This window comes from Nelumbo nucifera, chromosome 2 (genome assembly GCF_055504915.1).
Source record: "Nelumbo nucifera cultivar China Antique chromosome 2, China Antique-T2T, whole genome shotgun sequence".
Lineage (NCBI taxonomy): Eukaryota > Viridiplantae > Streptophyta > Magnoliopsida > Proteales > Nelumbonaceae > Nelumbo > Nelumbo nucifera.
In genome coordinates, this window is record NC_142650.1 from 8,901,580 (window position 1) to 8,918,976 (window position 17,397).

The window sequence follows — 17,397 nt, forward strand, 5'->3', positions numbered from 1 at the left end:
AAGTGTTCTTTTTCTTTAAGCCAAGATTGGCGAATTCATTAAGGAGAACTCTGAAGCTCTCCACATTGATCCTCGGCCGTGTCCTAGGCCCAAGGCTTCATTTGATATCCTGATATCCATCTCGTACTGGTATCAAATGCAATGTCGATGGAGCATGTTCAGGTAACCCAGGGCCCTCCAGAGGTGGAGGTATTATAAGAAATGAGAAAGGAAGTTTATGTTTGCCTTCTCCCATTGGTATGACCAGGGAACCAATATTACGGCTGAATGCAGAGCCATCTTATCTGCAACCACTTTTTGCAAAGCGTTGGGGGCTACATCGAGTCACTATTGAGAGTGATTCGCTCTTCATGATTGATATTCTTAATCAAAGAGTTCATCCCCTTTGGACGATCCTAAGCTGGCTTGGTTCTCTTTATGAGCTGATGAAAGATATCTCCTTTGAGTTTATTCACACTCTTCGGCAAGGAAATCACGTAGCTGATGCCTTATCAAAGCATGCGATCCAAAGTGGAACCTCTACCGTTTTTGACCATTTGTCTAATCTGCCATGCAACTGCTTCAACCTTTACTTCAATGATTTATTGTATATCATCATATCAGGATTAATTAGTTTTTTCTTTGTGATATTTTGGGTGGAGAGGATAGGCGTGTGCTACATTGTATGGGTTTTTGGGGCAAGGCGGGATAAGTCCTCTCCTTTTTTTTTTCTTTTTTATCATGATATTGTTAATAGATTTTAGGTGGCCGCCCCTCCACCTGGAGTAAACTTTATAGTTAAAAAAATTAAGGAGAACTCAGAGAAACATCAGAAGCAATACAGTCTAAGAAAATCAGGACACACAGAGACCATGAGCGGACCCCTTTGTGCTCTTAAACCAAATTTGGCAAGGAGATGCCCAACATTATTGGCATTCCTTGGGATGTAATTCACTGAGACCCGGGCGAAAGAGTGAAGCATAACTCTGCAGTCTGCAATCATATGCTGATCATATGTTGAATTTGCCACGGAGGAGATATGGAATTCTCCAACAGAGCCTAGATAATGATCTTAGTGTCCCCCTCAACAATAACTGATGAGATCCCCAGTTCTAAGCAGAATTTATAGCCTTCCAGAAGACTTCTGGCTTCTGATTCCACAGCTGACATCGGAGGGAAACCAATAGCTCGAGCATAGTAGAATCTGCCATATCAGTTCCGAATTATTAGACCAGCACCAGAATTCTGGAAATTTGCAGCGCCATCAAAATTGAGCTTTAGGCTCAGTTTGGAAGGAGTGCAAATACTAATATGTACTGTACAAATAGATATAAAATAATACAAAATACAAGGTTTTGCATTCTACATATTTGTATTTATACTCTTCCAAATGGAGCCTTAGGAAACCTTCAAGGGGCCTAGTCCAGTGCAAAGGTAGGATGTTACTGTCATTAATACTAGGTTTTGCATTCTACATATTTGTATTTATACTCTTCCAAATGGAGCCTTAGGAAACCTTCAAGGGGCCTAGTCCAGTGCAAAGGTAGGATGTTACTGTCATTAATCGGAGCTTGTCCCCATTAAAGGCAACAGAACTCTGCAATTTGAGCTTCTGCATTAGATACCGCGCTGGAAATCTCCAAGTGACAGTTCCCAAGAGAGACCTTGAACCTAGCTTTCCACATATGCCAGAGAAAAACTGCTCCCTTAGCAAAAGTAGAAACAGAGGATGGAGAGAAGACATCATCCTGCTTAGCCCAGTCTCCAAGCCAATGCGCAAGGGAGAAACTTGAAGTGTTCTTGGGTTCGGTCCTCTCAGCCATTCTATATAGTGCCAAATAGAAATGGTTCAGAGAACCACTCTCACGACTCTGAGAGTAACATTAGCCATTCTATAGTGCCAATGAAACAAGCATTATAACAAATAGAACATAGACAGTAGCATTAGCAATTCAGCATATCTCTGTATCACCAACTTGTAGATCAGAAAATCCTTAGAAACAGTATGCCCCCTTTAACTTGTCGCAAGCTTAAAAGAATACAAAATTTTGAGTTTGCTATATGTTGGCAATTGCAATTGCAACACTGACAAAGAAAAGGCATTTATTTAAAATCATGATTTAAAGGCTCAACATGAGAAGGTTAATAAAAATTACAAAAATTAGAATATCATTAGTGAAGGCTAGGCATCTCTGCAACTGCAGTGCATATCTGCCACCACTAACGACTAACCCCCGCCACTGGGTTGGAACTTGGAACCATGCGTGGTGCATCCAGCCCCAATGGGGGTTAAAGCCACATCACATGTACGGAAAAAAAGACACATACCATGCTTTAAGCGTATTACCCTGATTTCTTAGAAACTCAAAGAGGGACAACAGATTTGAGGGCTATCACACAGTTTAGGGCGATATAGTGGTTGAAATCTTTGGAAATATTCACAGACTACACTGTGGATGACATATTGAGGAAGTGGGGTGAAATTGCAAGTTGCACGCAGACCAAGTCAGTAATGAGCGTGGCTTGGACCCCCCCCCCCCCACCTAGTGGATTCTTGAAATTAAACTATGATGGATGCAGTAGAGGAAACTCGGGACAATCAGGGATCGAGGGTGTTTTTAGAGATGAAAATGGGGTCATCTCTGCTATGTTCTCAAGCCCAATTGGAATGGGTGACTCCCTTAGAGCTGAGATATGTGCAGTTATGGAAGGAGCCCGGAAAGCGAAGGAATTGAACATCAAGAAACTTATAATTGAAGGGAATTCAGAGGTGGTGATAGGGTGGCTGACCAAAGAACAAAATGATCTTTGGAAGTATAACAATGAGAAGCGGAAATTCAAATGGCTGGTGCGAGAAATGGAAGTTAAGACATGTTGGATTAAGAAATCAACTAATTCCCTAGCTGACGGTTTAGCAAAACAAGGGGCAAAAAGGGATTCCTTGTTTTGGGCTAAGTTGTAATGTTAGTGTCCTTATATCTTTGTATTTTCTTCTTTCCTTTCTTGAAGTTCTTTGTGACTCTTGGAAGATAAGTGTGTTTGTCTTCCACTTATAAATTTTTTTGATGAATTAATGAAAGTGTTATTGATAAAAAAAAAAAATTAGGATACTAATCTTTAACATTCCTCAGTAAAGATAGCCGTCAATCTCCACCAATACGCGGAGAAACCAGAATCAATTTTATCAACTCCTGGCTGCAACTATATCATTGAACAAAATCCCAAAAATATGGAAATATCCAGAAAATGCCCTGATGTTAGCTTACGGAAGTATTCTGTATTCTAGCTCTGTGCAGTCTTATCCTCGTAGAAAAACAGATAAATATGGCGAATCCATCCAGAAGCTGCATATGAAGAGGTGAAAGGGAAAAAGGGAAGTCACAGTCTACCATTAGGATTATCGCATATATTTGCATTAGGATTATTCACAACAAAGCGGGCGTTTGGAGGTGAGGAGAACATTTCAATTCATCCTACTACTCGGCGCTTCAACACATAATTCTACTTCTTTGTTTTGTTTTTTTTTTTTTTTTTTTTCTTTTTAAATCAAACATGAATAAACTTAGGAAGGATGTCATTCCATGAACACCTCAAATGATTTCAGTAGCATCTCTATAATTAGTCAACTATTCATGTAATGATGTAATCATCTCTAAGAAAAGTTGAAACCATTTCAGAACACATCTTGTCCAAATGCTCCATAAATATTTCCAACAGGTCAAAAAAGCACCTTCAATCTTCTAAATGATGTTTGATGTTATCCCTTGCGGATGGAGAAATCAATATGTAGGTAAGCTACACAAGCCATGAAAAATAGAAAAAATGCTAATGCCAACATCAGTGGCTCTGCAAGCATGCTAATTGGGTTGAACTTGTAATAAACCTGCAAAATGAAAACATAAAATAGGAAGAATCATAACTGTAACTAATCCAAAAAAGGCGAAAACAGCCACAATTGTAGCATTGTAGGACAACGTAGAGATGTGGGTGGAAGCACTGAAGAGAATTGAGAGCCTATGATCTAACAGAACATATGGTCCCACATAGCAAGGAATAGCAGAGCAAGATTCATGTAGCCAACCATGAAAATTTGGGAATATTGGGTTGAGCCTAACCAACCCTGTGTTAATTTGTGACCTAGGATAACATTTAGATGACAAACTGCACCTAGCCGGACCAAATGACCAATATGTTCATAAGGTAATATATGCTTTATATAGGCCCTAAATACATTCAATATACCTAGGAGTCTAGGACCAATGGACCACAGGACAGAGGAACCAATATACAAAGAATTGAGTGTTTGATACAATAAACCAATTAATAAGAAATTGAATTTTGGTAGTTTATAGATTGAATACCATTTAAACCTGCAAACATGGCATTGAAAATGTAGGAATATAACACTTTTAAAACTGACTCTTGCACGCCAATAGCTTAAATATCAGTACCAATTACAGGATCAAAGACAATATAGCCTATCTCTATCTTTCTTACAAAAATTTGCATGGAAGGAGAAAAACATTAACATCACACAATTAAGAGAAGTTGCTAGATTGCTTGGTTCATTGTGATGGCATGTGAATAGATAGATCTGGCTTATAATCTTCTCCAGACGCAAGAACTCATTCTTATTCTCATATTAATTGCTAACTGAAGAGAACCAACTTGGATTTTTGTTGCCAAGTTTGGTTTCCAAATATCAAAAACCAATTTTCAAGGACTTGGGAACGAATCCCACCTGCACCTGGGTTGGGGGATGGGCTACCCCCCCCCCCCCCCCGGTTATGTAGCCCTTCAAAAGAAATGAAAAAAAAAAAAAAAAAACAATTTCCAAGTCCAAGTTCTTAAAGACAGCCCCATTTAATAGGTTAAAAAATCACCTGGAAATAAGAAGTATGCTCAGGAACTACATTTTCCTTTTCAAGAACCACCACTGTCCTCCCAACAACATCAAGATATGAGTACTTTCTCTGCAACAACTCCACATGCAATCAAGTCAAGTATCATGGCAACAGAAATTCTGGATTCTGTTAACATAAATAATTAAACTACTCTATTTAATGAATTTAATCCATCTTATGAAATCAAGTGATGGTTGATTTGCAAAAAACAATTCCAATGAAAAAGAACATTAAGTGCCTTGCAACAGTGGTATATTAACACTAATAAACAATGAGAGAGAAAGAGAGAGAGATCAGAAGGAAGTACCTCTATATACTGGTCCACTGGGAAAGGGACCATGGCAGATGGATCTTTGGATCCTTCTGGTAGCACAACCTGAAATATAACACAACCCATGCTCAAGTCAAATGAGTAACATGAAACAATTTGTATGCATGCATGCATACATTTAGGAAACTGAAAGATTAAACAAGCAACAAATTTGGGTTAATAAAATTAAAGTCAAAACTCAATATAGAGGACATACTTTTAAAATCAACTTGTTGACCACTGTACCAGCAACAGGACATCCAAAACTGAAGTTAAGGTAGCGTCTGCCATCAGATGACTCAAAGAGGAAGTCTTGCAATGGTAGCCCATATCCAATGACAAAAGTGGCTTTCCAACCCCCAAACAAAGGATAGCGAGGTTCTATTTCAAGTTCTGACTGTGGAGAGAAGAAGCTTCAATTCAGACTAAAAGATAAAGGAAAAATTTTTTGCAACATAATTATTAGATCTGCATTATGAAATATATATTGCTAACCATTTTTTCCATTTTTTATGCTAACACTACCAATGTTTTTTATCAGTACTATTCTCAATGTGGTCATAATAACAAAATATACTTCTACGGTTGGAGGCTTTGCAACTGAATCAAAGGGATCTGGTTCTAGTTACCAAAGCAAACCCCTCATCCACATGGTTTCTGAGATCAACCAATTTAATTGCTGGCAACCTAGATATAGAAGGGTGATGATTGATGAATAGGTGTGAGCAAATAGGTACTTTTTTACCCAGAACCGAATGGAAGTATGGAACCAACCTTGAACCAGCCTTGAACTGACCCTACCCAATTTGTTATAAGGTAAGGTCTGGTTCCAAATTCCGTGGCCTACCCATTCACAGGGTAGGTTCCATCTCCCTCTCATTCTGCAACCAGCATCACCACCTCTAACAACAGCTGTAGCTGATCTAACCCCATTAGAATTAACAACTATATCCTGGCTTATTGGAGAGACTCTCCTAACCCAAGAAAATACATCTGTAATAAGAGAAAAACAAGAGAGGGAAGAAAAGAGAAGAAAAAGAAAAGAAAGGAGAAAATGTTCAATCTGCTCAACAAGAGAGAAAAGATAGCTATATATATATATATATATATATATTTGATGAATGAATGGTATTTTATTAAATAGAGATAGAAATAGTACAAGCATTAAGCACCTTAAGAGAAGGCACGAGGTGCTACCTCCCCTTAAAGGTGGTTCCAAACCCAACTCTTTTCAGATTGCAGTTACAAATTAGCCAAAAACAGAGAATCCCTTGAAGCCCCTTGTTTAGCTAAAGAATCTGCCAAAGCATTTGCCGATCTACTAACCCACTGAAAGCTAACTGACATGGTTCCCGTAAGCCATTTGACTTTTTTGATGATGTCCCTATATCCCCAAACAACAGTTTCTAGGTCCGACATCCATCCCACTATCACCTTAGAGTCTCCTTCAACTATCAAATTAGTCACTCCAAGTTGGTTGGAAATTTGTAGCCCTTGTACCATAGCTAATATCTCAGCCCTTGTAGAGTCTCCATAACCCGCTGGACTTGAGAATAAGGACAGAATGTTACCACCCTTATTCCTCAAGATCCCTCCTATACCCAAAGGTCCCGGTTTGCCTTGATTGCTCCCATCAAAGTTCAACTTTACAACTCCTTCCGGAGGGGGTAACCAACTTGCTTGTGTTCTATTTTTCTTGGATGATGTGGAGGCCACTACTGCCCAACTCCTTTGAAAGTCATCACTAGAGTAATCCGCAAAGAGATCAGTAGTTTTTAGCCAAAGGATTGCCCTTGTCAATATACAATCTTTTATTTCAGCAATGCTTCTCTCCTTCTCCTGGAAAATTCTGGCATTTCTTTCCTCCCAAATGGTCCATAAGAGGGCTGCCCTAATACATTTCCACATTACTTTCCCTCTCTTTGTTGGCCAACCAAAAAACGACGGATCAAAAAGCAGATTTACTTCAGGAGGCAGGTTCCACCTGTACCCAAACAGCATAAAAACTCAATTCCAAATATTTACTGTAAAAGAGCAAGAAATGAGTAGTTGATAACAATCCTCATTCTGCACTTTACATAAAATGCACCAATTGGGGGACAAACATGCATAAGGTCTCTTTTTTTGTACATTGTCCACAGTATTAAATTTATCATAATACACTTCCCAATAAAAACCAACAATTTTAGGTGGAATTGGCCTTGACTAGACTTCTTTAACTAGGAACAACAAAGGGGAAGGAGTAGAGCATAGAGACTTAAAGAAGGAAGAACAAGAGGAGTCGCTCGAGGTCAAAGACCAAATTCTTCTATCTGGTTTAAGAGGGTCCAAACAAACAGAATCAAGTAAAAGTAAGAGCTCAGAGGCAGAAACCGATTCCTCATCCCTCAACCCTCTACGGAACCCATAATCCCAATTAAGAGACAATGGGAGAATGGGGGGAGAAAGAAACCTCGAAATAGTCTCCTTTTTATAGAGGGAAACAAAAAAAAGGGAGGGATATAGGTCTTTTAATGGTTGGTTGCCCACCCAAACATCTTCCCAAAAAAAGCATAGAATTACCATTGCAAGCATCATACCTTACGAACTTGAGAAATTTTGGGAGGATGCCAAAAATCGCCTCCCAAGGTGTAGGGAGTGTGGCCAGTTGAGATACCCCAACATCCCAGCCAGATTTAGAACAACCATGGATACTAGCCACCACCTCATGCCACAATCTCTCTCTTTCTAGAGGCCACCTCCATAACCACTTGCCCAAAGGAGCTTCATTCTTATTTACTAGGTTCCCTAACCCTAAGCCCCCTTGTTCCTTGCTTCGACTCACCACCTCCCATCTAATCAAATGATCATTTTTCTCTGCACCTGGCTCCCACAAAAAATCCCTCATCAGCTTTTCTATCTTCTTGGCTTCCCTAACAAGTATCCTAAAAACAAACAAAAGGTAGATGGGTAAGTTTGCGAGTGTGGCCCTAATCAAAGTTAATCTACCCCCTAGAGAGAATATAGTTCTTTTTCCAGGTCACTGGCCTTTTTTCAAACTTCTCTACCACTAGGATTCAAAACCTACTTTCCTTTGGATTTGCACCTAGGGGAAGTCCTAGATAGGTCAAGGGCCAAGCAAAAATAGGGCATTCTAAGCAGGCAACAATGGACTCCAACTCCCTTCCCTCCACATTTAGCCCCACCACACAACTTTTCTCAAGATTTATTTTCAGGTTTGAGACATTCTCAAAGAGGGTTATTAGATTTCTCAGATTCCTTGCCCTCAACAAATCACATCCCTCACAAAAGGTTATGATATCATCTGCAAACTGAAGATGAGTAACCGAAACTTGATTTCTTCCTAATCTCCATCCTCTTATCAATCCAACCATGTCTGCTTTTGACAAAAGTATACTAAAAACATCAACAGCCAATGTGAAAAGGAAAGGGAACAATGGATCACCTTGTCTCAAGCCCCTACATGCTGGGAAAAAATCTTTTACTACTCCATTTACTAAAACTGAGTAATGGCAAGACGTTAGACAACCACCTATCCACTTGCACCATCTATCCCCAAAACCACACTTTCTGAGCACCTCTAGCAGAAAACTCCAGTCCACTAAATCATAGGCCTTTTCAAGATCCAATTTGCAAACAAAACCTTGCCTACCCAATCTTCTCATCTCTTCCACACTTTCATTTGCTATTAAGATTTGGTCAACTATTTCTCTACCATGAATAAAAGCACCTTGAGCTTGACTTATTATGGGGGGAAGAGCCTTTTTGATCCTCAAAGATAAGACCTTTTCCAGTATCTTATAGATGCTTGTTAGCAAGCTGATTGGCCTAAAGTCTTTGGGATGTTTGGCCTCTTTCTTCTTAGGGACCAGGGCTAGGAAAGTGGCATTTACTCCACGGCTAATGACAGACTGTTCCTCAAATTCTTTGAAAACTTCTAACAAGTCTCCTTTAACTATGTTCCAATAGTCTTGAAAGAAAGCCATAGTAAAGCCATCTGGCCCTGGTGCCTTAGATCTATCCATTGAAAAAATTGCTTGTCGGATTTCCTCCTCAAAACTCCTTTCCAACCACAATTTCACCTCTTCAGACAGTGTAGGCCAATCCAACCTAGCCAACTCCACTCGACTAGCTAGAGGTTTCCTTAATATAGATTTGAAGTGCGTTACAAAACAATTGGTTATTTCCTCTTGAGAGTCCAACTCCACACCATTCACTTCAAGTTTAGTCACCAAGTTTTTCCTTCTTCCATTGGTCATCTCATGAAAAAATTTGGTATTCCTGTCACCTTCCTTTATCCATTTATGCCTAGATCTCTGCCTCCAAGATATCTCTTCTCGCAAAAGAACCTCCTCTAATCCCTTTTTCAACCTCCACCTTAATTCTCTTTCCTGAGTATTCATGGTTCGTTGAGATTCCTTCTCATCCAAGTCCTCTATTTGGGTCATTAGATTGGATTTTTGTTCCTCTGTTCTCCCAAAGAGGTCCCTATTCCATGTTTATGAAAAATAACTGACTAGAATGCCCTTATAATAAAAGACAAAAAGTCTAAACTACCCTACTACCCCAAGTGACTCTCTAAACCTCTATTATAAACTCTAACAGCTCCCAAACAGCCTAGGTTGTTTTTCCCAGACAGCCAAAGTTGTCCCCCAAAGGTGGGGTGTCCATGCAACACTGTTTAGGCTTATTTTTGTTGAATTGAATTTAATTTATTGGGATGCTATGATCTACATAAGCATCTATCTAAGCCTTTTGTTAACAATTTTCTAAGGAAATTAAGAATTAATTACTTTTGTCCAAGACCCCAAGTTTGTCACATGGTTTAAAATGTCCCTAATTTCCTTAATACTTCCACAACATATTTCCATTTCCATGGGTAGCGACACGAAATTTTACTGGAATTGACATATTCCCCAATGAACACTACCAACACTATGTGGAGTACACGAGATAGCTTCGACAACATATTTCCATCTCTATTTCCATGGGTAGCAACATGAAATTTTACTAGAATTGATAGATACCCCAATGAACACTACCGGCAGTATACAGCGTAGAAGAGATAGTATTATAACATAAGTTGGGGACAATATTATAGATATGTGGAGTAATAATGTTAATGTCCGCCTAACTTACATGATTGCCACTTTGAGCTAGCTCAATATTCATTTTAAACATGAAACATGAAGTTAAATATTAGTTTTTGTTTGTGTGGTAGAGAACCATTTACATTTTCTATGAGTTCAAAGTTTGCTTTAACTCATAGAATACATTCTTTTGTCTATAACCTTAGGTTTCTTAGCTTTGTTTAATGATTTGGAACAAGATGATAATTTATAAAGATGTGCCTATGCTTCTTTTATCATTTTATAAAATATCATTCTATATTTTTTCCACCATGCCTATAATTTTTACCCTATTTCCATACAACATTTCTGACATGTTTCCTATGTTTGGATGACCGGCATTTCCACGAACACCAGCATTTTAAATCTTTGTTTGTCAAGGTTTAGGATACTGTCTTCAACCCTAAGAAAAGAGTGGATGATCAAGTTTTGATATTCATAGTTATTTTATCAAAATAGAATGATATTTTCTTGGAGACAATAATGGTGGCAATATGGCATCATCCTTGTAATTTAAGTTGTTAAGTTCTTAGTTATTTATTTGCATGAAAGATCAGAAACGCATAAAGCAAAAACCAAGATTCTTTATCAATATTGTCTTCAACCCTAAGAAAAGAGTGGATGATCAAGGTCCTTGATTCTTTATCAATATTCTGTTGTATCAACCCTTGGACCACAATGGTTTGTTTGAATTTCTTTGGAGGAAGACAAAGAATGAGATGTTACATGTACCTTCTGAGAATCAGTACGTAGGTGTGAAGATGAGATATTCCCAATCTCATCTCGATAGTAAACAGAGTGCACCCGAGGGGGGAGTCTTACAAGGAGATCCTTAAATGAAGATACACCACTAATGGATGCTCTTGATTGATATTCGAGCCTGCCAGAATGAAGCTTCAGAAATTAGGATGCATATGGACCTAAATAACAAAATGAGAAAGCATACCACAATGTATGAATGAATGAGAATACCTCTAGAAAAGAAAAGAAAGGCCTTTCATGGTTAAACCAAAGGTATAATTTCGACATCTTCCAAAGTTGTATTCTATGGTTGCAGTTGTGGGTTATGCAGTCACTCACTACATAGACTTTTGAGGGAAGATCCGTTATGTTTGAGCCTCCCCTTGTACCATTTTAATGAATACTTTGCCTTTGTTAGAAAAACAATTTGAATATATGAACTATTTATTGTGGTTAACATAATAGTGGAAGACACTTAAGGTGGTTTTGGTGTTGCAAGCTTTTATATTTTTGCCATTTAGGTTCCTCTCTCCCCATGAGCTTATAACCCAATTAATCAAAACATATTGCATGGCAACATGTTTCTACTACTCAACTCGATAAAGTCTTATCCCAACTATATGGATTGAGCTACAAACATCAAAATAACCATGTTTCCAATACAAAACACCAAAATAATCATTATTACAGATATTTCATACCAGGAAGGAGATAATCTTTCATAGGATGAAATAGTATCTCACTAGCTAACAGAATTTCTCATTAATATAGAAAATGTTGTCTATTCTTAAACAACTAGTGACACTAATCTTGGTAAAGAATCCAAACTTTTGCCAAATTTCTAAAATTCATAATATTGGACAGATACAAACAAAAAGTGAAACTGACCTTGAAAATATGCCCTTGTGCCGAGCACCAGCATGAACCAGCTCATAGTGTTCTGTAATCTGAAGGTTGCCCCAATGAGATACTTCCACTTCGCGTACAAGTTTCTCAATGACAGCAAAATGATGGTTGTTCTCAAAATGAACTATAATTGGAGAAAAGGAATATGGCAGACGATCAGCATAAGGTCCATATTTTATTTCTTTACCGGAAAGTTTGGTGGGTTCTACCCTTGTATGAGACTCAATCCTGGTACTTGGTGTTTTAATATATGTTGTTTGTTCTTTAATTTGATAAGGTGACAATATTATTGCACTGTCATGGTAATACACATACTGAGATTCTGATTGGCTGATCTCTGCCGGGAAAGGTTCTAAAGAATGTGTTAATACAAGTAAAGCTTCCACTGTTACAGTTTCACCTTGCTTTAACGGATTGATCAAAGAGACAGAGAAGAACCGGGTTCCATTTGGTGCATCATCTAGCTCAACAGGGTTTACAGAAAGGGGTACATAAGTTTTCTTTTTCCGTTTCCCTACAGCTTCCACTGCTTTGACCAGTGCTAAATGGTTAACTTGAGTAGGTGGAAAGGCAAGAAGAAATTCTGAAGCAGGTGATGTTCCAGTATTTTCAACCTGAAAGAGATTCACCAAACATATAACTGAGGGGAGAGTAAAAACAGAAAATGCAAAATTACATGTCTTATTAAAAGAATTCATCATCATCAAATGCTTTCCCAATTTATAAAGCAGCATAATTTTTTTTTCTTTTTCTCCAGGACCCCAAACAACTGAAAAGTAATTTTTTCCCTTTCTAATCACCATTGCAAAACCATTCAGGTCCATGACAATTCAAAGGTAGATCTAATCAAATGAATTTACTTATCGTTCAATGAAAAAAGGTTGGGGGAAATACCTTCAAAGTCAAGTAAACCCTTATTATGTGAGAGGTCAAGTCAATCTGCATTTATTGCCAAAGAATTAGTGATGACTGATGAGATTTAAACCATTGGACAATGTTCAAGAGTAGCAAGGCCTTCATAACACAATCTATGAAGTCAGAAATAAATGATTTTTTTTTTCAAAATATATTAGACAGCTAAAGACCTGCATTGATAAATAAATGACATTCCATTGGTCTATAACTAGATATTACTGTACCACATTCAATCACCAAGGCATAGTCCACAAAGGCAGAGGTGAAGGCTCTGCTTATGCAGTCAAGGATACCTTTAACATTATATCCATCTGCACTGACAATTTAAGGAGATACAGTGAATGATATCAAACGGAGCAGAAAGATAGCTAGAGGGTTCCACAGCTTGCATACTATAATGAAATTGGCTAGATTGGTTGTGGAACTCTTCTGTCCTTCTTTCTTTCTTTCTTGAACCGCAATTAACAGTTTAATTATTACTAGTCGGCAATGTTGGTTGAACCTTTTATTCCTCAGTGGTAATAATATTAGTGATTAAAAAGATTATTGTCAAAAAATTGTTAATTTTCTTTTGCATATTGACTCCAGAAAACAAATTAAAATAAAACAAGGTGATTAGGCACGCATAGATTAAAATTCTCTTTCAACAATTAATAATCACATAAAGATAAGAAAGCACCCAAAATAACAAAATGTTAAAGGAAAAGAAAAAGAAAATCATTATTAATGCTACTGAATAAACGCATCACTTTCGAAATTATCCGACGAAATCAGAAACTAACTGCTGCCTTCATCAAATTTCCAGCACATAGTCTACACGTCACGAAGGAAAGATTCCAAAATCCAAACAACAACGAACTATAAACTTATGCAATCTGATTACTCGAGTGGACAATTGCATTCGAGTTTAATCAATAAGAAGATTACCATCAAAGACCACAAATCAAAATCTCAATTACCGGCTTCTTTATATCATTACTCTGAACTTGCTAAGAAAAATAAGTGCTCATAAAGGAGATAAATTGAATCCATAAGGGAACTTACTCTTCGCTCGGCATTGGCGATCAGAAGCTCCTGCGAGTAAACAGGACTAGGGAATAATGTTACAAATGATACAAAGAAGAAAACTAGGGCAACTCGAACTGCAAGCAGAGCTCCCATGGCTGTTTCTTCTGTTACTGGTTTGACCTTGAAGACTTGCTTATAAACGAGAATAAATATGGGCCGGACTTTATGTCGACTGGCGCCTGCCCGGTTGGTTCTATTGTACTCTATCCCAGGGTTTGTTTTGGGCTTAAACAACAGCCCACGGGCTGAAATTGGGCCTAGGGTATGTTTTGGGTATCCAACTTGGGCGAATCGAGGGCCTGATCGGAGGTTTTATTCTTTTGGGAATGGTCTCTCGCACAAAGGAGTTCACATCAGCCCCAACAAGGGGGCGCCCCACAAGCGGCCACAACGTCCCACAGCACATGCTTATCATTTTTTTATTATCGGAAGATGTTTTTAATGCATGGCTGGGATGTACTGTGAGACGTTGTGGGGTGGGTGGTGTGGCGGGGGGGCTGATCTGAACTCCTCGCAAAGAAACTAATCTTTAGCAAGTTGAAAGTTGATAGGTCTAAGTGGAGATCACAGCTCCGCCCCACAACGCATCACAGCACATCTCTGCCATGTATTGGGAACATCTTCCGATGATGACATCATCAGTTCTAATACTATCATCAGGAAATATTCTCAATACATGGCGGAGATGTAAACTCATTTAAATGGTAATTTAGGCTGCATTTATTTGCGATGAAATACAAGATCCAGGTGGAGTTTTAAATTTCGGTCCGATTTTGTAGCCGTTTGAACGAAACATAAATGATCATCGAAAATGGTTGTAAAACTCCTTGCAGGTCGAGTTTTACATTAATCATTAAGGGAAATTTATCTCTCATAAAAACGATGTTTACATGGATAATTACCACTTTTTAATTTTTAAAATCATTGAGTGCAGAATTCCTTCGGTCCAGTATTTACTCCATTTTTTTTAAACCATTTTATCTCTCATAAGTGTTTATGACTTAAAAAAACACTCTTTCAAATGGGTCCACGTTCTATGCACCCATGAGTGACTGAACACGTGAACCCATCAATAAAAATGTTACACGTTAGCATTTCGAAACTCTAATAACTTAACGGGTGTTTAGCCGTTAGCTGAAGAAGCCCAGTTGAACCACTCACATAAAGACAAAAAAAAATCATAAAATGATTTCTTTCAAGGGATTTCATTTAAACTCCCTTCCATTTCTTCTTCTCCTCCAAGTCCTAACACAGAGAAACATCCCACCGGCCACTCACCCCCCATCAGTGTCCATGAATGTGGTAGCCACCAACGACGGTAAGAATTCCTCTTATTCCCTTCTTTTTCTTCTTCTTCTTCTTCTTCAGTACAACCAACTAGAAGACAGAACACAAAAGGATGTGATTTGTGCCTTACATGAGGGGAAATATACAAGGCAAGGAAGAGGGTCCATTTTATTACGCATTTAAATAGAGTTGTAAAATCAATCACAAAAAAACAGGAATTAGGAAAATGGGATGTTTCTCTGAGTTCCAACTACCTATAGTGCCTCCAAAAGATCGAAACCACTACCAAAGGTTGAAGCACCTGCCTTTGCAGAGGCAACAACAACGGATGCTGTCAAGGTTGAAATAGCGATTGAGAAGCTAGTTGAGACTGACCCACTTGCCAGCGGATCCTCCACTCGAGGCTGTAAAGCCCGATGAAACAGCAATTTCATCACCAAATGAACTATTCCCAATTGTAGAACCTGTAGGACCACAGTTGGAAAATACCCTATAGCCAATAAAACCACCAAAATCTGACCCACCACAAGCTGAAGCAAGTAAAAATTCAGTTGATCCATCATAACCAACGTAAGTTCACTCTGAAACTTATTGCTGAAATTGGGATGTGGAAACTTATTATGGAGGTCGAAAGAAGAAGATTGGAAGAAGAGGAAGTTCATAAGTGAGAGTGAGTACCTTTTTTTTGCTTACCGCCGAATTTCTTGCCGGCTGGTGGATTTCACATTATTAGGGCTCGAAGGAGTGGAGAAAATGAAAGGGAGTTCGAACAAAATCCCTTGAAAGAAGTTATTTCTTTTGTGTCCAGTTCGACTAGGTTCGAGCCACTAACAGATGAAATCCCGTCAATTTTAGGATCAATTTGAAATGCTAACATGTAACATTTTTATTGGCGGGTTCACATGTCCAATGCACCCGTGGGTGCACAGAAGGCGGACTCCTTTCAAATGGGTTAGTATAGATATTTTTGAAAATTATGTGACAGGTCATGACGGGTTAGAAAAGTAATAAGCACTTTTAAAAAAACACTTGAAGCAGAGCCATTATTTTGGGGTTATTCAAAACAGGCTTATTTCTTCAAAAAACACTTATTCAGGTTTATTTTCCATATGCATATAAGCGCTTATTAGTGTAGTAAAAACCTGACGTAAAATATGTGCTTTTTTTAAATAAGTTTTCAAATATGGCCAACAAAAATTTTGCGGCTGAGACATGAACTGAAGCAGTGAGGAATAATTTGATTCCTATAATTTAACAATGGACATGAGACTCAACAGAATCGATGGCATGCAGAATAGAATTCATGTGGGTGGCCCTACTTATTGCATGACTGCAACCCAAGGCCGACCATTAAGAATTTATAACTCCTACGCCAAAGATTATTAAGGCAAGAATTGTAGTTAGGGGTGTTCACAGTTTGATTAATCAAATTGTGATTTTTTTTAATCGAATCAGTATTATCAGTTTTTGCAATTTCTTAATTTAGGGATGACAATTTCTATCCTACTCAATTGATATTTGCCTCTATTCTATTCGATCGAGTAAGGTTTTAGGATTCTACAACTCGTATGAGTATGGATAGGGTACTATGTTAGAAAGCATATAAAATTTATGTATCAAAAAATAATAAAAAATTAAATGTGGGTTCTAAAGCCAATCCACCCCTATCCGTAGATGCGGGGAGGGTAGCCATGACATGTTTTAAAAAATCCACTATATATGTTTGGTTTTAAAATGCAAAATATTATAAAATTTGAAAACACTTTTATTTCTCATGTTTCAAAACACACCGCACCTAAGTCTTTCATTCAATGCTTTTTTAAATGCGGAACACACAATAGCATACTTACGGTTTTTAAGTGGCGAGTTTTGTATAACATGGAGAATGCCACCAAAGGCGTTTACAACCCTATTTACCCAAAAAAAAAAAAAAGAAAAACTTTTTATATATAATCAGGTGTTATGGTTGTGCCTTCAGTTTTTTTGTTGCGACTTGTTTCATGAACCTACTCCTAATTAAGTTAAGAAAAATTCAAAGGCAAAATTTTGTATAAGTCCAAATCAGATACAAAGAGTTATGTATTTCGAAGGTTTTTTTTTCTCTTGTAGATTTAGTCTTTTATTTTGTGAAAAGTGTGAGATTTTAAATGTATTTGGG

General features: G+C 38.0%; 1 protein-coding gene across 2 annotated transcripts; it reads right to left on the reverse strand.

Annotated features, from left to right (window-relative positions):
* Positions 1–820: 820 nt before the first annotated feature.
* Positions 821–14,087, reverse strand: LOC104594873 (Ribophorin I). 2 transcript variants are annotated; one of them, XM_088898327.1, is made up of 9 exons: positions 13,929–14,087; positions 12,864–12,908; positions 11,952–12,583; positions 11,055–11,202; positions 5,411–5,590; positions 5,191–5,259; positions 4,863–4,952; positions 3,710–3,862; positions 821–1,183 (listed from the first exon to the last, which is right to left on the reverse strand). In XM_088898327.1, the coding sequence occupies exons 1-8, from the start codon at positions 14,043–14,045 to the stop codon at positions 3,737–3,739; spliced, it is 1,407 nt and encodes a 468-aa protein (XP_088754453.1). In that variant the 5' UTR covers positions 14,046–14,087; the 3' UTR covers positions 821–1,183; positions 3,710–3,736. The 2 variants fall into 2 exon arrangements, with proteins under 2 accessions (XP_088754453.1, XP_010253704.1); XM_010255402.3 differs by lacking the exon at positions 821–1,183 and having other exon boundaries at positions 3,533–3,862.
* Between the last annotated feature and the right edge of the window lie 3,310 nt (positions 14,088–17,397).

Coding starts and splice junctions, on each gene's coding strand:
- LOC104594873 (XM_088898327.1), bottom strand. CDS start 14,045: ATGGGAGCTCTGCTTGCAGTTCGAGTTGCCCTAGTTTTCTTCTTTGTA. Junction 12,909..13,928: donor TCGCCAATGCCGAGCGAAGA/GTAAGTTCCCTT, acceptor CAATAAATGCAG/ATTGACTTGACCTCTCACAT. Junction 12,584..12,863: donor GGGTTTACTTGACTTTGAAG/GTATTTCCCCCA, acceptor AATCTCTTTCAG/GTTGAAAATACTGGAACATC.